Consider the following 24,222-nt stretch of genomic DNA (forward strand, 5'->3'; position numbering starts at 1 on the left):
AGAAGTATCATGGCACACAGAAGTGAAGCTTTCTGCAGTATCACGGAGAGAAGCTGGACTGATTCAGGTTCCCGGTTGCTATAGTGACAGATTTCCCCGTCCTTGCCATATGTCAGCCCTTCAGTGTTGCTTCCTCTCTCCTCCCTGCTTCAGCCAAAAGCTTGGCTAAAGCAGCCTGCTGTACATGCAAGATCACGCAGTCACCACACATGCACATGCTGTGAAAACAGCCCCACAGGTAATCTGATTCAGATCAATCACCATAGCAACCCAATCTTTTAGTCCCTAGATTTCAGCCTGTCGGGTGTATTTATAGAGCAGCTGCAGCGCTCCACCCCCTCTGCTCCACCACCGAAGCTCCCAGCACTGCCCACACTACCAAGAAGCTTCACCCAGACACAAGGACTGCCTGGAGTCAGCGCTGAAACACAGCCCTCCTGGCACCTGCAGGCCCCAGGCCAGATGACAGCACAGTATCTGCAACATGCTGAACGCCTCCCAGTCCATGAGCCTGCCATATGCACGAGCACTACAAATATCAGGAGGCATTCTTGCCCATGGAAAGCTGAGTTAGCAACCACAGCTGACAAAATCCGCTTACCCAGGTACCCGCAGGATGCTCCCACAAACATGCAGTGCGGGCACAAAAAGAACGTGCCGAGTGTGCTAACACAAACACACGATCCTAACAGGAACTTGCAGGCAGCAGCAAAGGCAAAGGAGAGGTTCCAGCAGCACCTGCCCCACAGAGCCACAGCTGCACCCACCAGTAGTACCTGAAAGCCATGAAGAAAAATCAAGACCAGGGCTTGAATGAGCAACAAAAGATAAGCATGAGAGGAAGAACGGTATGCAAATACTGTTATCCATTTTATTCCATTATACTCTTGGGGAAAACCGTCAACAATAACCTAATGCAGGAAAAGCACACCCTTTTATAGTACTCTACTTCCTAATAGGAAAGAGATGACAGATTTTAGCCTCAGCCACAGGACATTTCACACGCTCCAATTTAGGTTAAAGACCTTATTCTCCTCCCCTCCATTACTGTGTGAAACATCTCTCTCGTGATCCTTCCTGGGCAGGATCACTGTGCAGGACACCACTCACTATAGAATCATAGGACAAATTCTGGCATAAAAACCCTCTCCCAGTCTGGCCAGTTCTCCTGCTCTACACTGTTTGAATTTAAATCCATCTCTTATTCAAAAATCATCTCTGGAGATTTGCATGAGAGAACAGTAACACAAGGCCAACTCTTTTGAAGTCTGTCCTTTTTTGCCCCTCCTTGTGAAACATCACCATCACAAAATACAAGAGCCTTCTCATTCTCTTTACCTCATCAGCTTTTCACTGATCCTCAAATCTGCACCTGAACATTTTGCAAGGAGTAGGGGTGGGAGGAAGGAAGGGCAAACCAAAGCCCACACAATGCCCCCAAGCCAAATTAGCCTCACACCACCTGCAACCACTGCAGCATTACATTTTTTTCCAAACCAGAACTGCTTTTGGTATGAGCTTTGAGCTGTGAAACGCTGGTGCTGCTTCTGAGTGCAGCCTAGACCCCAGCACCCACAAGATGCTTCCATTCCCATTCTGCTGGGAATTTGAGCAGTAGGCCACAGTTCCCATAATGCAGGCACCAGAAGGCTTTTTCCAAAAACCAAACACTGTAAATGTACAGCCATAAAAAAAATTAACAAGAAAACAACAAAGCATGTGACATTTGAGAGAACTGCTGCATGCAGCTGCAACTGCTAAATTATTCAGCACTTTCCCTTGCCATGGCGCCTCCCCCAGCCAGAGTGAGCAGCTCTGGGCCAGGAGACATCACTCATGGCATCACCACCAGCTACAGGCACATTCAACTCTTTCCTGGAAATCGGTCACACAGACAAATGGGATCCCAACAATACATTACAGCCATTTGTAAGACAGAGGAGGGGGAATGCTCACAACCAGTGTAGAAACACTGAAACATTGTTCAGGATAACCTGATAACCATGTGAATCAGAAAATAAAGTACTTTAAATAATCCAGTCATTTGGCTGTTGTTAGCACCTCAGAACTCAGAGCCCCATGTCTGTTTTGCCTTGTGTATTAGAAGCACTCAGCCTGTCTCCCCAGATGTACCACCTGCTTGTTATTCCTTCCCTCTACACACCTTCCCCTTCTCCTCATCAACAATGTGGGAGATCAGAAATTCCTACTCTCAAACTGATCCTACTATTAATTTTAGTGATAAATCATAGTACCAGCTGGTCAAAACTGAAAGGAAATAAAAGAGAGAAGCCCATTTTCTCTCTACAAGAGCTCTGGGGTGTGAGAAGCGTGCGTTTGGCAGACTCACCCACGTGTAAACACTGGGGGAAGCAAGCTCAGAGTGAAGAAGGGACAGGAACCGCCTCAAGCGACTGTTGGAGCCAGCAAACGACAGAGCAAGGGCTCCCCAGAGGACCTTCTAGACACTGGCAGTGGCAGTCACCACAGCAAAGGAAGGAGGCAAAACATCACCCTGCTGGGTATGTCTTACGACTGCTAACAAGAGAGAAGGGACAAACCAGGTGGCCTGGAGGACAGAAGCAGCATGCCCAGCTCGTGGCTCCAGCAGAGCGGTTTAACTGCTTATCAAGAGGAAACAGACACAGCAGCAGAGCTGCTCAGCGTTTGTGGCTGCAGCAAATTTTGGTGGGTACTGGTTTTGATTCTTAATTATCTGTTTCACAAAAAGCACTCCTCTCCTCCTGCTAGCTGATGACAGGGAAACAGGCAGAGGCACAACTCCTCATCTCCTGTCACCAGGGCCTTTCCAGAGCAAGGACAAGATACCCAGGCAAGAAGACATCCAGGGAAGCTGGTGTCAAAGCTACAGGCAAGAAGACAATCAAAAGTTCTACACTGACATTGGCAAATTCAGTCAGAATATAATGGGAAGCAGGACACAACCAGAGCACTGATCTTGCAGATGTGACAAGGGAACAGGATATGAAATAAAAGGCTGCTCTGCTCAAAAGATAACACACAGTTCCTGGAGGTCATCAGATAACAAATTTGACAGTAATGTATCTTTGTCCCTCATACAAAAAAGCAAATGTTAATTCCCTGATTGTCACAACTGTTTAGAGATTAGTTACAAACAAAACAAAAAGGTGATATCTGACAAACATTACCAGATATATAAAGGCAACATGACCAGCTCTGTTTTGAGGAATGCTGCTGCTTTGAAATAATGAAGGCAAAAGAAGAAACAGAAAACCACAAAACCTTGTTCCTTGCTGCTACTCGGATGCATTATTTCTCACAGCAACCCAGAAGCACAAGTCTCTCCTTTAACTGCAGTATGTGGGATCACAGCATGAGGACTGCCTCAGCTTAGGTAATTTAGGTATATGCAAGCAGCACTCCTTATTTCTAAATCCCTGCAAGGGTCCTGGTAGTATCAGTGATCTAAAGTGAACACAACCTCTCACAATTCAGTGGTTTCTGGGCACCAACAGGCACAACCTCCCCATCTGGGAGTTCCCCAGTGTAAAGATACTTCAGAGCCCCTGGCAGTACATGGGTTAGTTCTTCAGTTTGCTTGGTTTGGGGTTTCAGCTGGTTATTCGAGTTTCAAGACAGAAATCAGGAGCATGTTTGTCAATAATCAACAGTAATTTCCATGTTGTTTTGACAGGCTTAAGGAGATCCAGTGACAGAGAATCTAGCTGCTCTAAAATTATTTTTCAGCCCAAACAACAGAGCAAAGACCAGCCAAATTATACAGGTTCAGCCACAGAGAGTGAGCAGTAGGTCGATGGAAGTTTTTCATAGCTCTCAAGGTAGAGAAGGAAAAGCAGCAAAGCATTCTGCCTTCAAAAGAAATATCACAATTATTCCACAGATTAACAGATCATCCCACTAAAATACATTCCTTTCTAACTGATGCCTCATGATGCTCATTTTTATTTCACTTTATTTCTTATTAGGTCACTGACAATGCTTTTACTTCACGAAAATTCACAGCTTGAGATAGATGAAAGCTCTTTAAACTGGGGACATGATATTAATCTTGCATATCAAGATCTTTCATTCTTTTTTAGTAAATCCTTGCCTCGTTGCTTCAAATTCCTAATCAGAAGCTGTATCTGTACTTTCTACCAGTGCATAGAATAACTGTGTCAACTGCCTGGAAATTTAATGCAGTGTATCTTAAGTGCAGGCACAACAGGGCCAAAGGACATTGCAGGAATTCATCTGGGTTGTAACATATGCATTGCCTGTCTCCAATTCCTTCCTAATGGAAAGTAAGTGAACCATTCACCTCTGTACTAAGTTTTAACATAAAAGTATCAATTACCATCTTGTGAGTGTGATGGCAAATCCAGTTTAAAAAGGTCAGTGTGAAATGACAGGGAAGACACAGTATTTTACATCATTTGTTATCCCCTCTCACATACTAAATCACTACCAATTTTCTCCCCTGCCAAAAAGAAAGCCATTCTTCTAACAAATGTATCTGGAAAGGAGTATCAGAGAAAATCTACCAGCTGGAATGCTGGAAATTAAAAACTTTGAAGAAATTTATTCTCTTAGAACTTAGCAGTACGTGTGACTTTCTAATTTAATACTCAAAGTTTTCATAAATATTTGTTTTTGCAACTGGCTCACCACAGAAGATATTAAATAGACCAGACTGAACATCTTGACAGAGGTATGCCTAGTATATCCTGTCTATATAGAACCTGAGTATTTGATATGGCTTGGGAGGGGAAAAGCTATAAATTATGAGCCTCTATGCCCCTGAGCCCAAGGCAGATAAAATCAAAGCCAACACTAATTTAATTCAGGAAGATAATATGAACAAGTGTTCTAGTAAGGCCTGAAATGCACTGATACTTCTACCATTTCCACTGAACCATCAGTCCTGATGCTCTAAAACCTAAAAAGCTACTTTGGGTAGGTAGGTATGGATTACTATTAAAAATCCTCAAAACTTTTACTCCCCTGACCCCCAAATCCTTCTAAAACAGACAGAAGTTGGACTCAATACTCTCAGGCACATGATGTGGCTCTTGGGGACAGTCCTGTGAAGGGTCAGGTGTTGGATTCAATGATCCTTGTGGGTCCCTCCCAGCTCAGTACATTCTGTGATTCATTACATACATGCCCGGTCTGCTTTCAAAAGAGTTAGAGAATGGTACCATGGTTGAAGAAGAGGTTTGCCCTCTAGAATATACTTATGTTTTTCCATGAAAACTTTAAACTAGAAGCCTTTTTTTCTTTTTCTTTTTGCCAATTTCCACACAGCCTTTGGCTCACCAGCCTTTCATGGCTTCGGCACATAACGCACATCCTAGAACTGTGTCTTGGCCATGTTATGCATTTGGAATAGACAACACTCTTTCAGGGAGGATACTGTTTTCCTTTTTTGCCCATCCAGTAAACTTAGAATTGTTTTAAAAGCAGTAACTTGGAAAGCAATGCAGTAGTACTCTGAAGCTTACAGCTTGAAACCTGATAATTCAGTAAGAACACAGGAGTCCAGACTTGTGATACAACTGCAGCACCACTGGACAGGCAGGTACAAGATCTTTTAGTGAGATCTTTTAGTGTATTACTCTCCAAACAAAAGCATTCTAGAGACTTGCTGATGATTTTTGTTAAACACACAGTAAGATACTTAACGAGTGTGCATTTAATTACAGTGTCTATTAAATTGTGTTCAAAAGCTGTGCATTTTCTAACAATACAACAGTAAGGCAAAAATAGTATTTTATAGATGGAATGATCTACCAGTTCAGTGTTACATAACATGCTGTGAGGGGACAGCCAGATTAGATCCTGTAAAAACTGCATTTTAGCTGTGTTGGATGTGAAGTGCTCTCTCGGATGTGTCAGGATTGCAGCTTTTCATTAGTGCTGAACACAGTAAGTGCTTCTTGTGCCCAATCCAAAACAGTTGCCTAGGTCCAAGCAGTATAAAGTCCAAAAATAGAGACACTTCCCAAACAACCTATATTTGGATGACTTTGGTTTGATTTTGTGACCCTCAGGACACCACAATAAATCTTCCCTCCTCTTGCTTGTGTCTACAAGTAGCATCCTTTTTGCAGATAAGCAATGGTGCAAGGAGCACAGCAAGGACACTTGAGAGCACACCAACAGAAATGCTGACCCAGAGTCGCACTGGACATAGAGAAAATGGCTGGCTTGTCTAGGGAGAGCACAACATATTGCCAGATCACAGTTCTACCCCATCTCCATGGGGCTACAAATTTATAATGTATATTATTTTGCATATGACTGAAAACAGTGTGGTATATGGAGGAGTTCAGGGGGGAAAGGGAGAGAAGAAACACGGGAAACAAATCAGTTTCCTTCACACCTTATCATTTCTCGAAACACTTCTTTATCGTGACTCCAGACAAACAGTGACACAGACCAAGCTTTCTTCCCCTCCTCCACTTGACAATAAAAGCCAGCAACACAACAAGGTGGTGACACCCATTTCTGAGGGGAAAATGCTTTTGATTTGTAGTCGACTTCATACGAAATTGCCCGGTATAAAGTGAATTTCCTATTCTATTGTCTTGCGGAGTAACAGGATCTGCTGTTTACAAACCACGGAGTAAAAGCACCTTTCCAGTCACATTACCGCAGCAACCCCTTCACATGGCTGCACGCCTCACCCTTTCCAAGGGGTTCTGTCCGCCCTGAGCCGCCCTTCTCCGTTCCCTCATCATCCTGCCCGCTTCCACCCGGCAGGGAGCGAGGAAAAGCCTCCGGGTGGCCGGGACCGAGGGCGCCGGCCCCGCGCCCACAGCCCGGCGGGCGGCAGAGCCCCGTCCCCGGCCGGCCACGCCGCTATTCCCAAAGCCGCCCAGTCCCGCCGGGGAACCCGCGAGCGTCCCGCAGGGGCTGCTGCCCGCCCGCGCGGGGACGGCTCCGGCAGCGGCCGGCGGGGCCCGCGGCCACAGCGGGACAGCGCAGCCCCGCCCGCCACCGGCGCCCCGGGACGATGGAGCCGAACCCGGCCGGCCCCGCTCCCGGCAGCGGCGAGACACGATCTCTGTCTGCCGCCGGCCGTGACCTTGCGGAAGGGCTCGCCGCTCTCGAGCATCACCACCGCGCCCGGCCGGGCGGCTGCGGCAGCGCTCGGGGGGGCCCCACCGCCAGCTGTCCGGGTGCGGGTCACCGTAGGCAGCGCTGCCGGCCGCGCTGCGCGCGCCCCAGCCCGATCCACACGTAGGGTCGGTGGGGCAGGCTCCGCTCGTGACATGTGCGCGCACCGGGCCGCCTGCGGCACCGGGCACCGGGCCCCGCCCGGCGGGGTCGCTCCGCTCACCTGCGCCGCCGCCGCCGCCGCCGCCGCTCTGCGCCGCCCGCCCAGTTCCGCATCGAGCGCCGCCGGCGGCGCGCGCCACCGCCGGAGCAGGGGGGCCGCGGGGGCGGGCGGAGCGAACCACTCGCAGCGGGGGCGGGGGGAGCCGCCCCGACAGCCGCCCGCAGGGGGCGCTGCAGCCGCCGAGGGACAGCCGGGATTGGAGGCGGGATTGGAGGCGGGGGGGAGACGGGAGGGAGGCGGGATTAGAGGCGGGATGTTAGGGAGCATGGAGGGAAACGATTCTCCTGGGAGGGCTGTGGCGATGGAACCGGGAACTCTTCATCCACTTGAAGCGTCGAATTGGTGCTTTCAGAGCTGCTGGCAGGCAGCAGCTGAAGCCTCGCAGCAAAGCCCGGCTCCGCACGGACAGGAACACGCTGCCTTGCCGCAAGGAGACACAGCGCCGCGTACCCTCTGTATTGAGCTACATACTTGCTGATTTCCTACTAGCTTCATAAGATTACAAGATCATTTGGTTATTAAAAGGTTGAGATAAAGCTTTTTTTAACTCCTTCCAAGCTCCCAAAAGCAAGTATGCTGCTCAAACAAACCATTTATTAACAAAACCAAAACTACCAAAATAAACCCAAAATGCAACCAAAAGCACCACAAGTAACCCACAATTTTTATACATCTGGAGTGCAAAATGGAGAAACACTGTTTGGTATTCGTCATCTATACTTTGCCCTCAGTAGAGGAATTGGGTTTTCAGAAATACCTTTCCTCCCTCCCCGTTGATCTAAACGCATCGTGAGCAGCTACAGCTGTTGAATAAGGGTACAGCCAACCAGGAACACCTCCCAGGACTGTAATTCAAGCACCCCAAGATTTCTCCAGTGGCCAAATCAAAGGCAAAATTAATATGAAATAGATCAGGCATAGAGACCTAGAACAGCAGGATTGAATCTCAGGCCTAGATAGCATTTTGTAAACATAAAAGTTTAAAGGGTCACCAATCTCACAGATGGTTCTTCCCCCACACCTGCTTACTTGAGCTCCATGGGCTAACCTGCGAAGCTTCTGAAAGACAAAAAAAAAAAAGGTTCTGTACTGATTTGCACTTTCAGAAAAAGTAAGAATGTGAAGATGTAAATAAGAAGATTGTCTTTGACTACGTGATAATGAAAAGTGTGCTGGTTTGGGCTGGAAGAGTTAACTTTCTTCACAGTGACTGTATTTGGGATTTGTACTGAGCACAGAGTTGATAATGCAGAGATGTTTTTGTTATTGCTGAGCAGGGCTCGCACAGAGCCAAGACCTTTTCTGCTTTCCATGCTGCCATGGTGGTGAGGGCCTGGGGGTGCACAGGAGATTGGGAGGAGACACAGGACAGGTGACCCCAAATGATATTCCAGACCATATAGCTAGGTATATAAAGGGGGGAAGAAGGAGGAGGAGGGGGATGTTTGGAGGGATGGTGTTTGTCTTCCCAAGTAACAATTACATGTGAGAAAGCCCCACTCTCCTGGAGATGGCTGAACACCTGCTAGTCCACAGTGAATTAGTGAATTGTCCACAGAAACAATGAATGAAGTCCTTGCTTTGCTTTGCCTGTGTGTGTGGCTTTTGCTCTCCCTAATTAACTGTCTTTATCTCAACCCAAGACTTTTCTGGCTTTTACCCTTCTGCTTCTCACCCCAGTCCTGCTGCTGTGGAGTGAGAGAGTGATTGTGCGGGGTTTGGTGGCTATCTGGGTTAAATCATACACAGAGGCAAGAGAAATCGCTGTTTTCACCACTGCCATCCACAGCAACGTTATAGGTTGTACCTTGAGAATCCCTCAAATTCCCATGCAGTTTTTGTCTTGAAATTAAGGAAATGCAAAGCCCAAAGAATATAAAGCTGGAAGTTAAGCTGCAGCTCTTTTGTTGACAGCAGGGTCAGCCACCCTCTAATCCACCCAGAACTGATGAGCTCTGGAGCTCTGCTCATTACTCCCCCTCTCATACCCTGCTCCAGTCTCCTATAAGCCTACTGCTACTCCTTCTTCCTCTGGTCCAGCAGATTCCAATTTGAATTTGGTTCTCCAGAGTAATGCAGGGACTGCAGCAGAACAGCCTGTGGTATGGAACCTTGCTGAACTGACCACTGCTTTCCTTTCCCATCAGGGCAGGGGATCATCAAGCACTTCAGAAGCAGCTAATGCTGGACAGCTCTCCGCCTTCCCCCATCCAGCTGCTCCCTTTGAGCTAATGCTCATGTTCAATTCTTCCTGGAGCTTCACCTATGGATACATCAGAAACGAGCAGCATACCTGGGTCAGGTAAGGCCCTACTGAAATCCACTTGATACCCAGGGAACACTGGACTCCTCTTTCAATTTTGGTGAGCCACAAAATGCGGGAAATGGAGAAGAGCACACGCAATGAAAGGGTTACATTCTGAATGCAGCTGTACCAATCAAGGTGAGATGTGTGTGCATAATGCACAGTCTTCACGATACACACTTAATCCACTTCACCTATTTGCCAGCTCTGGCACACAGCAAGGCACATACTGAGCTACTAATCTCATACTAAAGGCCAAAAGATACTCCCTGGGGTTGCAATGCTATTTCTTTCTCGCCACTTCTTGCTTCTCCCCAACACATATACTCATAATTTCTTATCAGCTTTGAGCTTGTTACAGCAAGAACTTATTCCACCCTCCTCCAGTCTCATGACAGTACATCAGAGAATGTCAAAATCCTGTATTAGGCTTTATTCTTTTATATAAACATTAACATTTCTCAAACAGATTAGTTAAAAATACAGATTTAAACAAGAATTTTTGCAATTGCAATGAGTTATAAAAAACAACAGATTATTTTACAGATTGTTACAAGTGCTTTACAAAGGTGCAGAGTGAAGGCCAGTGGCAGGGGACCAACCTCAAGTGCAAAATGGACACGATACCCTCACCACGGGCATAGCGCTCAGATACACAGCCAAAAAAAAACAACAAACGAACCAAAAAACAGACAGACAAAAAAACCCCGAGCCATGTGAACCTATGCTCTTGGGATGCTCACCGGGCAAGCAAACATAGACCCCTACGACAGAGAAGACTCATGAGACCAAACTACCAGGATATTTAAGGTTACATCTCTGAGATCAGCCAAAAGATGTTTTTTCTTGGAAAATAAGGAACCTGTTTTATAACAGTATATTTCTCTTTCATCAGACAAAATATTGCTGTAAATCCTAAAATACTTATGGATGTGGATACTTAAAACTCGGGCCATAAATCCAGTGTGGATCTCACAATGCCCAAAGTGAAGAAAGGATACAAGACCCAAGTGTCCTTCTAAAGGAGTTGGCACTCCTCATACAGGAGGGACCTCCATAATCCTGTGATCACCACTGAAACCTTGAGCAAGTACCTTGGAAAGACTTTGGCAAAAGGAAGACGATGCAAGTGGATCTGATTACACCCAATATTCCTGCAGCCTGTGATCTGAGAATTGTACAGCCCACAGCTTATGCAATGCCCACATATTTCACTAAATGCAGTGTGTCCTCTCTCCTTGGTTGATACATCTTCACACCCACCTTGGAACACATACCACATGCTCCAGATTCTTGGAAGTTTTTTACATCCCTCCACCACACCCACCTTACCTAGGTATGAGGCCTACCTACCTATCTTCCTTTTATTCCACCCCTAAAGATAAAATCTATGCCCTGATTTGTTTTGAACTAAAGTTGTCCAGCTGTTAGCAAATCAAAGGTAAATTGAGCTGTCTGAGAACCACCGTGAGATAAAACCGTGATGCATTACATTAAAAAAAATCCACTACTTGATGCCTGACATCTTTTTGATACACAATGTTCCCTACCCAGAGGACCTCCTTGTTAGACAAAGGGCACTACACATTACAGGAATCCTTTTTCCAAAGGAGGGCCAGAATAAAGGGCAGCTCTAGAGATGCAGTCTCATAATAAAGAAATAAAAGCTACTTCTCTTGGAATCATTGTAAAGGGCAGCACATTCAAGAGATTTTATTTATAGGAAACCCAGTGAAACCCCTAGAACATCCACACTGACTTCCCTGAGCTCCTCAGATCCAGGTACGCTGGGGACCCTGCAGAAGCCTTTTGAGCTGGGTTACTCTCAACAGAGAGCTTTTGGCAAGTTCCTGCAAATTCATTTTCATAATCAGCAAGAAGAGGATCAATGGGGCAAACCCTCGGCATATGCTTAGAGAAGAGAAAGACTCTGAAGAAAAAGGAGTTGAGGGGCAGGGGGAAAGGTCTTCATTTCTACCGTTTTCGAATGTTTCATGTTATTCCTTTGGGGTACGGGCACTACATCGAAACCAACCCCTCCATCTGATCTAGCCCAGCTGCCTCCTGCATAGTCTCATGACAACACTGAAACCCCAGGCTCATCACTCCCTGCATGCCCAGCCCAGGGTTCAGTGCTTTGGAGAGGGGAGGCTGGCTTCTCATTAGCAAAGGCTGGGAGATGGCATTATGTCAGCATGTCAGCACCCTGGGAGCATGCAGTCACTCATGCACATCCCAGATTTCTGAGAGCAGGGGCGGCAGTTTCTTATCCTGCAGCCGAAGGGCAAACACCTGTTCAGAGTGGACACTGCTCAGTGTCCGAAGACTGACCAGCTTCATTAACATCCGTGGAAACATCAAACGGTCCTGCAGGGCCAAACAGACAGCTGTTAGTAAATTCACCTAAACTTTGTTTCCAAAAATAAATTACCACAACTGATTACATTACACTGTAATCACAATCCTTACTTCCTCTAGACCCAGCATTCTCCAGGAGGATGCAGTATGAAAGAACACAAGAAGTACATAATGTCCCAAAACTCCAGACTTCCCATGCTGGCTAAACTATGGAACTTGATACAGGACAGCAGATTGTGACAGCTCACAAACACTTCATTTATAGCTGCTATCAAAGGGCCCAGAAGGGACAAGCCTGACAGTACAGGCAGCAAGAGACCTGTAAGACACAATACTGCAGGAACTCTGCCTGCATAAATACAAAATCTGCTTGCATCATCCCTGGAGATGTTCAGCTCAGGCACTTACATTTGGTCTGTTAATGCAAATGTAAGAATGAAGTGCTTCCACATAGGTGTGCTGCAGCCTCTCCACCAGGGACTGGTCCTGCACATTCGGTCGGTCTGCCAAAAATCAGGTTAGAAGTAAGCAGATTAGACATAAGCAGATTGCCAGGGGCAGCTTCACTGGATTTAACATCTCTGTCTAACCTCACTTCCTCCTATGGTGCATTCCCAAAACTTCATCTCACATTCACCCAGCACAGCTGGGAGATATATCCATAAAACTGTAGTAGCTGCGGCAGTTGCCTGTAACTGTTCTTTCTCAGTGATGTCCACTGCAATTGGGGAGTCCAATCCGACTCCTACAGCAGTGGAGAGACCAAACATGTTTACACAGTGCTGGTTGGTCTCATGCTCCTGTCCCAGAAAAAATGTGAAGCCACCTATTCAAAAGCAAATGGGAAAGTCTCTCCAGTAGTTGAGCCAGTTAGGAAACAGGAACAAAGAAAAACAGTCATTAATCAGGTCACAAGACAGAAGAGTAGAGGTGGCTTCTTGGCAAAGCCCAGTCCTGGCCGGGAGCAATACTGCCTCTAGTCCAGAGTATGTTTGCTTGCCCACTAGATGTCACTCCTGCTGTGGGACCTGCATCACACCAGAGGTGCCAAGGACATTGAGGGGGCAGTAAAACAGCAATTTCTAAATTAGGAAGATAAATACTGACTGTTTTCTGCACAGTTTTCCAGTAGTGAGGAATTCAATTTCCCCTGGAAGTGGCACTAGAAAATTCAGAATATAATGAATAATAAGCTCCTCTTATCACTAGACTCTATACACTCTCAATTACTCATTTTCTGCTTGTAACATCCCTTCACTCTTCTTCCTTTGCCCTCTGACTCACTACTGCAGCTCTTCAGATGTTCCTGGCTTTTTACCTGCAGAGAAAATATTGATGGCAATTAAAAGTGCATATTCAGCATCATTAAGCTGTAGCTCATTCATTCCCTTTGAGAACTCAAAGATGGGGTTAATGAACTCAAACTGCAGACCTGCAACAAACAGAAGAGAACAAGGTGAGGCAGTAACAATTGTCTCCCCTCTCTCCCCCTCCCTTTCACGGAAAAGGCTGCCAGAAGTCCACTGCTATACACCAGAGAGTGGAGAGGAGAGACAGGCAGGGAAAACCCCTTACATTATGCTCTAATGAATCCTCCCTTTACATCCACTACTGCTGAGCACCAACAACAGTGGCTGAGGAGTCAGGTTCTATCTGTAAAATGACACTATTTCTGGGTTTTCCTAAAGCCTTAAATGTCCCAAAGCACATTACTGGGCAACAGCTAAAGGAACACAGCATCAGCTGTGAGACAAGTCCATCAAAACATCAGAAGGTCACAAGCACAACATTTCTTATTGTCCACTCTCACAGTACCACCTCCTTCACACCAGCAGCCTTCATGCTTCCAAAGAAAGCTTTAATTCCACTCTTCAGGTTCACCTGAAGTATGTATGAGCTGAAAATATGCAGTTCTGAGAACTCTGAACTATGCCATTTCCTTCAGCTCAAAGAACTGGGAGACCTGAGGCAGAGCCTGACCTAGGCTTCCAATCACCTCATTTGATAAATGCAGTCAGACAGAAATGCACTGATAGTTATTGCCATAACAGAGACCACTGACAAATCAGGTCTCTTTGTGCTACGTAATCATACTGAAAACTTCAGGCCTTTCCTCCATAATAGCATCCAGGTTTCTAATTTCCTGCATTACAAATGCATCAGAGAAGGAAGAACAAACTGGAGGGAATTTTCTGGATTCCTGCTTTTTGCCTTTCTAATAACATGAAGAAAAGGCTACCAGGAAAAGTGTCATAAAGAAAAGTTGTATATACAGGCCATCTCAAGTATAAATGGTTAAATAGCTAGTCAAGGAATAAAATAAAATCAGCTGAAGCACAGTTTAAGTCTTGTTTATAAAATGCTGAAGATATACACTTCTTGTTACTGCATCTGAAATTACAAACACTCATAGCTCCTGGAAAAACACACTTCAGAGATCACAACACAACAGGCTACGATATATTAGGATGATGAAGTGTCTAAAGTGGTCTCTGGGGATCCTCAGTGCACAAACTTTGTATCAACTGAAATATAACCACAGTAATGTCATCACTCCAAGCATCCATCCAGATTAGCAAGTGACACACTTGCAAAGAAGAGAAGACTGTGGTTTGGATTGGTATGATCTGATACAGATCCACCACCATGTCACATTTCTACAAGCAAGGAATTTCACACCAACTGCTAGTCCTAGGTGGACACTTGCAGCAATATTTTCATGCTTTAAGAGTCCAGATTTTCCCAGGCAAAATGGCATGTAGAAAAAGACATTAAATGAGCTGGTACCATACATTAAAAGCAAAAAAAAATAGTTTGTGGGGCTATTGGTTTGGCCCTGTTCTAAACCTCTCACCACAAACTACTTCCAGCTGCCCACATTAAAAAGGAAAATATGTAAGAATACAAGACACTGGGGAGGAAGAAACGCCTGTCTAATGCACCACCTGCTTTGGCGAAGTCATCCCGATTATAGCTCAGGTCCTTAAGAAAGGTGATGCTCTCAATCTCTGGATTGTAGCGCCGAGATGTCTCCAACAACATCACCTGAGGACAGGAATAAGATATACTCGATTTGAAAGCAGGAAGAAATGTTACAACAATAATACTTTGCTGACTGTTGAAGCATCTTTGGAAAAAAAAAAAACAAACAGAACAACCAAACAAAACCACTCCAGTTTCTCAGAGTGCTTAAAAATTCCAAGATAAAGTCTGCTGCCCTTCTTTGTGGTGTCTTGCTTCTGGGAAATGGGAAATTCCTGCTTACCACTACCAAGGCACTTGCTTCATTCCCCTCCTGTAAACCAGGCACTGCAGTATATAACCAGGCATCTTGCCAATATAACCTCACACTGCAGTAATGGTCCCACAGCTGAGGCCCCTCAGTCTGCCATCCTCCAAAAAGGGATGGAACTAGCTCTCCAGGTGGATAACTCCAAATTCTTTCATGTCTGCTACTATGATCCAGGGTGGAGTCAAACCCTCACCTCTATGGTAGATGTCTTCAGTAAAGCGATCTGATCTTCCCTGGTGAGCTCCAGGAAGCCAGGTAATTGCTTGGCAAAGTCCACGATCTCTTGCACAGAGATAATCGCAAGTTCTGTGAAGTGAGCAAAACGCTGCTGCCTTGCTTCACGGTTATTTGGATCAGGAATCTGGGGCCATGGCTGTAGGAATGGGATAGATAGCACAGCATATGTTTGTGAAAGATGGAGACAAAGATGAGAGATAAGATGAAGAGAATAAGGAAAGAAAACGACAACTTCAGAACATCATCTTTTGCTATTCTTTACAGAGCTTTAGCCCACAGATGCCAGGCCTAAAATAACTGTTCTCCCAAATATTTTACCAAAAGTGCAACTCCCCAAACTTCACTTTTTCTTATTTTGGGTACACTGGTAGAGTTTTTACCGTCACTTTGAGCCTGTCTGTGAAGGAGCGCTGGTTGCACTGCTGCTGAGCGGCCACGAGCTTTTTTATCATGCTCAGCTGTTCCGGCGTCAGTTTGTGGGAAGGGCTTGGCGGATTTGGAGGGTTTGGACGCACCACAACTGTCCGAGCCTGATCGTCTTCCTGCTTCTTCAGTTTCTTCAGTCGGATCTGTTCTTCAGACAGAACATCTAAAGCAGCAATAGTTTATGATCAATCATAGGAACACAATGGAAAACACACTAAGCACAGGGTAATGTGCTGTGGATGGAGAGGCAGAGATCAGAGCTGCCAGTACCGGGCATAGCAGAGTGTACACAACACAGCAGACAGTGATAGTTACTTGTTTCTCCCTCTATTCCCTACTTTAAGTTGTTTCATTGCCTTTCTTCTAATCATATTGTCATGTAAATAGTTCACAAAAGGCAGAAGCTCCCCTCATGACGGCGTGCAGATCTCAGAAAAACAACAGTGACTTTCTCCATAAACCAATTCCCTAAAGTGTCATGTTACAACAGGTGCTCCCTTCATTTGCCATAGTGTGTCCATCCTCTTTTATATTATCCTACTGTTATGATTTTTTTCAATATTGTTAATTTAACAGCTTGCATCATTTCACCCTCTTCAAAGGTCAGACTCAGTCCTGGGTGGAGTTTGAGAGTGAAAGGGTAATTTGCTATACAGGCCATCTGCAGTAAACTCTGGAGCAGTAACATATCCCAAGATGAATAATGGAAGAGTAACTTCACATAAATGTACTGAGGACCAACCACAGGTCCTTCAGGAATAGGGTTACAAGTCTCCTTCAGTTGTTAAGTCAAAGGGGAGATGTTATTTGGATGTGACACTGTAAGGAACAGAACTCAAAGGCATCTGCTCTACTGAGGGCTGATGGGGTCCCTCTGTCAGAGAAAGGGAAGCACATCTTTTCTCAAAGGCTTGCCAAGAAGCGAAGAGGGATTTAAACTAAAAATCCTGCCTAGAGACAGGAACCTCAATCCATCCCTTTCCTCTCCCAATCCAGTTTGATGCCAGGGCCAGCAAGAGATGCCCAGAGCCTGGAGAGGGTATGCAGGTCAGCAGGAGAGCACCTGAAGAGCAGCACAGTGGAATTCCTGCCACTCCATCCAGTAAGTCAGGTTCATCGGGAGCCCAACTTAAATGCCTCTATGCAAACGCACATAGCATAGGGAATAAATAAGAGGAGCTGGAGACATGCACACACCTGCACGGCTGTGATCATATTGGCATCACAGAGAAAGGGTGCACAGCAAGTTGGCTGGCCTGGACTTCAGGAGAGCAGACTCTGGCCTCTTCAGGGATCTGCTCGGTAGAGTACTATCAGATAAACTGCTGGAGGGAAGAGGGGCCCAAGAAAGCTGGTTAATATTCAAGGATCACCTTCTCCAAGCTCAGGAGCAATGCATCCCTGTCTCTAATTTGGAATAGCATGGATTTGACAGATAGGTCACTTGGAGGACAGAAGATTGATTGGATGGTCACATTCAAAGAGATGCAGTCAATAGCTCAATGTCCAGGTGGAGACCAGTGACGAGTGCTGTTCCCCAGGGGTTGGTACTGGGACCAGCACTGTTTAACACCTTTGTCGGGGACATGGACAGTGGGACTGAGCACAGCCTCAGCAAGGCTCTGACAGCACCAGCCTCTGTGCTGTGATTGATAGTCTGAAGGGAAGGAAAGAAGAAAAGGAACTGATTGGAGAAAAAAAAAACACCTTCTGTATCTTCAGGAACAAAGATAAATAAACAAAGCTTGACTTTGCAAATAAGACTTTAAAAGTGCTGAAAGATTCTTTGGCTCTTTTTTTAATACACAGATAACACAGCAAACAAAGGAGTTTGTAATGAGGTGGGCAGATTAGTTTCTCCTGTCATGCCCACAGTGAGAGGACAAGAAGAAATAGCCTTAAACTGAGACAGAGGAGATTTAGATTAGGTGTTAAAAAAAAAAATTTCCTTGTTATCACATGCATTGGAACAAGTTGCCCTGGGAGGTGATGTAGTCACCATCCCTGGAGGTGTTTAAAGGCCACCTGGATCTGTGCTTGGTGATATGGTTTAGTGGTTTAATGGTTACAGTGGTACTGCTGGGTAGACATTTGAACTTGATGATCTTAAAAGATCTCTTCCAGCCTTCATGATTCTATGATTCTATAGCTGCTACACAGAAAAGCAGGCCCTAAAACTGAACACGTATATAACTGCACTTCTTAACAGAATCAGGTTAAATAAAGACAAGAACTGGAGAGCTGCTGTAAGACAGCATTCTTGGGATTGGAAAGACAAAGAACATAACACAGTCAAACTGAGAGTAACCTTTATCCCTGACTTCAAACAGGGAGGATGTGTGCACAAGTTCATGCACCATGCACAAAATTTACAATTCTAACAGCAAAGGTATTCAATGCAATTACCAAAATAAGGGGAATCTGTAAGATTAGAGAATGCTACTTACAGCATCTGTTTAAGGAGGGAAGTAATTGATCCAAGTGATTACAGTCCCTTATCTTGGGACTCCAATGCACAAAAAAAATTTTATCTGGTAACCTGTTACTTGGCTATTATTGAATCTTGAAAACTGCCTATGTGCAAGCTCCTACACCATGCTAAATTAAAAGCAATCTAACTTACTTGGTTTGTCAGGAAGGAACTATTTAACCTCATGGTTCACACTGGCTTAAGAACAATAAACTGGCCATGAATAACTTCAGTCTGGGAATTAGAAGAATGTTTCCAGCAATTACTAGGGGGGAAGTTCTGGAATGACCTTGTAAGTGAAACAGCTGGAGGAAAAAGCCCTTAGTTTCTGTCAAAACTAACAAGGCAAATTTGCAGTGGGGATTACAGCATCAACAAGTATTGCCAAGTTCTTGATAATAACACCAAGATTCCATTTGACCTAATTTTCCTGAGCTGTCTTCAACACAAAACAATGACTAAATGCAGAAATATACTGAAGCTCTCTGTATCTACCTGCAACAAAAGAGAAGCAAAGTGATCAAGTGGTCTTACTGCATCACTTTTCAAATACATCTGTTTTGTAACTCTTGGGAACAGGGAAATGGGGTAAAGACAGAACACATAACGCTGATACAAATCAGTGAGACAAAGATACTGATGTGCTGTGTGTCATGCTGAAAAACTGAACAGCATGTCTCCTAGCTCACTGGGACTCAATTTTTGCAAATTTATTTTTTTGTTTCTGAAACACCTGCTGTTCCTAGCTGTTCTGGGTGCCGAATGTCAAAAAAGAAGACTTCACACGGATCTAACTTTAATTGAGCATTCATTCAGTCAGTCTTGACCAGCAAAGGAATGAAACCTGGATACCTTGGCCAAGGAAGGCTGTTCCTGATATGCAAGCAGAAATACTGGTGCATATTCAGAAACAGCAGCCTTATGGCTAGCGTGAGAAAAATAGCAGAGATCACTAAAGGGAGCAATGAGATCAGCTCATGCACAAACACAGCTGCAGTACTGTGGTGCTGCCCTTGACCTCTTTTGCAAGCTCGCAGTGGGAAGCAAAGAAAAGTGCCTGTTGTTCAAGGAGCACGGTGACCGATCTTACAGTCCTGGTCACAAGCCTGACGTTCCTGACACACTTTACAGCACCCTGATGAACATGTGAGTCTTTCATCTGCTGGTATATTCCACGAGTTCTTACAAGGAATAAAGCAGGGCTGGGTGTTAGAGTTCCACTAACAGCTTCACCTCCCCAGGTGATCCTTGTTGAGCTCTCAGTGACTTCCCACACACATTCCAACATTCAGCTTCCACATTCCCTGTCACCAAGCACTCACACCGCCCCCTGCCTTACAGCCATGGTGCCCAGAGCCCTCCTGTGCCATCCCAACCCCCAGTGCCCTGCACTCACACTGCTCCCGCATGCCGGCCTCCTGGCACTTGCGCAGCCGGCACTCCTGGCACTTGCGGCGCATGTACATGTCCATCTCGCACTTGCCGCCGTTCTTGCAGACGTACTGCGCGCCCTTGATGACGCTGCGGCGGAAGAAGCCCTTGCAGCCTTCGCAGCTCAGCACGTTGTAGTGGAAGCCGGAGGCCTTGTCCCCACACACACTGCACACCTCATTTCCCAGCATCTTAGGAGCTGGGCCCTTCTTCCGCTTCAAGGGGGGATTTTCTACCGAAACGAACGGCAGCAAGGAAAAAACAAAACAAAAGAAAAGTAAACTCACAGACATGAAGGAAGCGTGGTGTTTGCAGCTGACTGCCCCATTCCTGACAACCAACATCCTCACTCAAACACATTATCTCCCAGCCACACGGCCCTTCTGGGCAAGCAAGTCTTCTGCAAAAAACTTACTGACATAATCCACAAGGTTTCACCTCAACTATAAACAAATATAGCTTCACATTTGTTCCTCTCCAAAACAGTGAAAGAGCCAAAACACGCTGAGGCCAAGTGTTCTACACTTTCCAGTTACAGTTACATTACCAATGTGAGAAAGACCTACAAAAAAGTTGAGTTGAAATCCAAGATTGTGCAAAAAGTAAATGTCTTCAGAACTCACCTCAAGTTCTCTTACTTATATTTTCTGCCATACATATGAACAAAAATAAGGAAAAATGTTTCCTCAATTCAGTAGTGACAGAAAGCCAGTGCGGAAACTGTGACCCTACAAAAACCAGAATGACCAGACAATCCCTGTAATTGAACACTTGGGGAAACTGTTGAAACAGAAGACAGCAGCTTGTGGAGTTAGCTGCAATAAGCACACAAGCAGTACCCTTCACAAGCTCTGTGAGCTTTTGGAATCCTGAAGCCAGCATCCCCTCTTCAAGAGGAGCGCTTCCCGCTCCTAAAACTGAAACACTCTCATAGTGACAGTTCCTTTAGTAAAGTTTGTTGCTCTACCTCAAACATGGGATACTTCACTACTGCTTCACATTTCGAATGGTTATGTGCAGCAGCTCCCAACTCTTCCTATATCATTCTGAGAGACTTTAATCTTAGCAGTGGCTCTGCATTTAGAAAACATCTTTGGTCAGCTCCAACACATCTTACCTTAAGCACTCCAGTCAAATGCTTGCTGATTTTATAGGTGCATTCCCTCCCTATTAGCCCTCTCTCTTTTCTATCCATTTAATTCTAGCTATGCTGACATCTGATATTTTACACAGCCTATAGTGCAGGTATTTTTCAGTGTGTCAGATATTATTGATTCATGGCAGCTGTTATAAAGATTACAACCAGCATGTCTTGATAAATCTCCAGATAATGTTTAGATATGCCTGGAAAGTATTTAAACTAGAGTTACTGCTTAGTTTGAAGAAAAAGGCTACTGCATTTCTTGATCAGCATCAGGGTTACAATTGCATGTCTCATTTTTGTATTTACTCTTCCAATACTTCTATCCTTACTTATGTTTATATTTACTGTTCTGCTCAAGTTCCTGAAATGGCAACCAGTTTAAGGTCAGTCTCAGACATTATTATTTGTGTTCCTCAATACAAGTTTTCAACCAAAAGTATCTTGGTGTTGATTTTCAATCCCACTGACTTTGCAGAGGCCTGGAGGTCACTCATTTTGGCCTGCACTTCTCATTGCAGATTGGGCAGCAAGAAAATGTCATCAGAAAGGTTAAATTTCTGATATTCTTCTCTCTTGTTCAATTATTTTCTCTTCACACACTACCAGGCAAAAATTATGCAATGCCTACAGTTATTTCAGATTACTTAGTATAAACACATGTAATGACAGACTAACTAGTGTAACAACTTTGCTGAAGCCTCAAGTGATGTTCATATGCTTCTGAGGAACAGCAGAGTAATCCAATGACTTCCACAGATAAATCTGTCCCTCTTTTGGATTTCTTAGCTGTCTTTAAGACATTACAGAAAATTTTTATTAGCTTTTCAATGACTGCTTTATCAAGACAGATAGGCTTATTCTTTGATCTATGCAAATTATTTTCCATCTCTGAGCATGAAGCATTTTAGTTACATAGACAATTATTGTTATTTTCTGTAGTCAAAGACAACACAGAAATAATGTAAGATGTATAAAGAAATCATGAACGCCACCTCTGAACCTTTAGCTCTCATTAGGTCCTCCTTCCTCAGCAGATTCCCTAATTAATAAATACTTTTCACATTTTGTGTCTTTTTTCCTTAAATTTTCATAAGGAAACAATCTATCAATCACTTTCTTTTCAAGTCCTCAGACCCATTTTAAGGACTTTTATTGGATCATCTCATATCACCTTTTAACTACTCTCTTTGTTTCCACTCTACTGATGAGTCCTCATTCAATGTTCAGATTATCTCTTCATTTTATATCAAGATTGCTCATTGCCTCACTACTGAGGCATTAATTTGTCATATTAATTTGTCATTAATTTGTCAAACACATTAATTTGTCATATTTTCGTTAAGATGATGACCCTATGCACTTATGCTTTCCTTTTTTTCGTGTCACCTGTCCAGAGATGTTATACTGTCTTCTTACAGTTTGAAAGTGTAGGATTGTGGCTATAAGCAGCAGCTTTATCTACAGAATCTCAGTTCTATCTCTGATACTCTTCATCCTCAGTTACCATAAGAAATACATGGAGAAACTCCTACTGTCTTCCCATTGCATGGACCTGCAAAACTCTATCATTTCTTTGCAACACCTACTCTTGTTGGATTGTCACCTGTAGTAAAGCTTTATTGTTCAGCAGCTTTTGATAAGGCCAAAAAAATCTTTATCTTATTGCCATGGACCTAGTCTCTAGAAGGTCAAATAAGCAAAATATTCAACACATTTATCACTTAGATAAACTCAGTCTTCAGCTATCAATAACTGACTCTATTCTTGGACATCATCTCTGAGTGCCTCAAGCACAGTAGAACTTGTCCTAAAATTTTGCCAAGTATCAATTCTGCTTACAGCTCAAAGAATGGATAGCCTTTATCTTGCATAGATTTAGTGAGAATTTTTGCATACCTGCATGCTCAGGGGGGTTCTCTGAGCCAGGGAAGAGTGCAAGCCCTTCCTCCTCCATTTCAAATACACTTGCCACCCTCTTCCCATGATCCTGTGTGCTGAGTTGAGTGGGACCCATGGAAGCCACACAGGAAGGGCTCAGTATAATCTCATCGCTGCAGCATTGTTTCTGCCAAGCAAGGGGCCACAGGCATCTATCTTCAAAGTCCTTAACTTCTCTCTACTACTGAAAGTCAGGAAGTACCTGTGGAAAAAACAAACAGATGCTAAAGAGGCAAGAGTTCAACTACTGAGACTGTTAACTTCCAAAATCTATTACAAGCGGTATCACAAGCAAGCTTCAAGATTTCATTTCCGTAATTAGCTTTGTTTAATCAATGTTTCCACTCTTAATACACAATATTTTAACAAACTGTGGTAAAAGGTACAAGACTTGCATATCTAGGTGCAAAACTATTCTTTCATTGCCAACAGATTTATCAAAGCAAGACCAATCTTCATTACTGCCAACACTACCAGTGCACTTCATCCCTGATCTCTCCAAGTGTGTAAGAGGGAAATTCCTGACATTATAACCAGTGGCCTTTGGTAAAGTTTCCAGTAACAAATAGCTCAGTGCTGCCAGCTGCCCTGAATTTTGGTGCATGCACTGCAGAGCATATAGAAAACTGAAAAAGAGATTTTTCATACAATTATTTAGCAGACTACAAAATACTGAATTTCCCTTTTAGTATCAGTAGCCAAAGATTGACAAAAGTTGATGATGCATTAAAGATAAGGATGACAAATCCTCCCCTCACTTACATTAAGAAACTGAAAGCCAGCATCCTACCTATGGGAAATGGCTATGATGCCATTCTCAGGAAACTGATTCACCACCAGCCTTCTGAGGACAGAAAAGCGTCTTCATTACAGTTAGTAGAGCCCTAACTCCACTACAGAACCTGAAACTGGAAAGCAAATCCAACCACTTTTTCCAAAAAGCTCCACCTGCACAGAAAGGACCCTGCTTGGTAGATTGCACAGACTCAGTGAAACTGATGTAAATTGCAAATGTAAACAGCTCTAAGCTGATTGAACATCAGTTGATCTTAACTCAGTGATTTACCAATGCAAGCTAAAGAGATTAACTGATTTAAAAAGCAACTACGTGAAAGGGCTGTACCAGTTTGAGTGATTGAGCTCAGGACTGGAAGCGTATCAGTCCCTGAAAGACAGGAGGTGACAGAAAGCTCTGAAGCAGTCCAGATACAAGAGCATCAGGCAAGCAGAGGCATGCCTCACACACTGTAGTGCTCACCACGAAGAGGCAGAAAACCACTGTTTTGTGGTCCCT

At 44.5% G+C, this 24,222-nt stretch overlaps 2 protein-coding genes across 48 annotated transcripts in view; both read right to left on the reverse strand.

The window, feature by feature from the left end:
• Positions 1-7,445, reverse strand: part of MADD (MAP kinase activating death domain) — a 68,272-nt gene extending 60,827 nt beyond the window's left edge. For 40 of the 41 annotated variants that reach the window (XM_038137068.1, XM_038137067.1, XM_038137065.1 and 37 more), the window contains exon 1: positions 7,328-7,445. The gene's annotated coding sequence lies outside the window, so the exon portion shown is untranslated. Of the gene's footprint in view, positions 1-601; positions 6,619-7,327 lie in introns of those variants that run through there. The other variant, XM_038137029.1, reaches the window with a different exon arrangement.
• Positions 7,446-10,039: 2,594 nt separating this feature from the next.
• The window catches only part of NR1H3 (nuclear receptor subfamily 1 group H member 3), a 33,882-nt gene continuing 19,699 nt past the window's right edge, over positions 10,040-24,222 (reverse strand). For all 7 annotated transcript variants that reach the window (XM_038137089.1, XM_038137086.1, XM_038137085.1 and 4 more), the window contains 8 exons: positions 22,887-23,130; positions 19,812-20,078; positions 15,900-16,108; positions 15,476-15,655; positions 14,936-15,035; positions 13,309-13,422; positions 12,399-12,493; positions 10,040-11,999 (listed from right to left, as the gene is read on the reverse strand). In XM_038137089.1, the coding sequence (XP_037993017.1) occupies positions 11,853-11,999; positions 12,399-12,493; positions 13,309-13,422; positions 14,936-15,035; positions 15,476-15,655; positions 15,900-16,108; positions 19,812-20,078; positions 22,887-23,004 (1,230 nt within the window). In that variant the 5' untranslated portion in view covers positions 23,005-23,130 and the 3' untranslated portion in view covers positions 10,040-11,852. The remainder of the gene's footprint in view (positions 12,000-12,398; positions 12,494-13,308; positions 13,423-14,935; positions 15,036-15,475; positions 15,656-15,899; positions 16,109-19,811; positions 20,079-22,886; positions 23,131-24,222) is intronic.

This window comes from Motacilla alba, chromosome 5, assembly GCF_015832195.1.
Source record: "Motacilla alba alba isolate MOTALB_02 chromosome 5, Motacilla_alba_V1.0_pri, whole genome shotgun sequence".
Taxonomy (NCBI): Eukaryota; Metazoa; Chordata; class Aves; order Passeriformes; family Motacillidae; genus Motacilla; species Motacilla alba.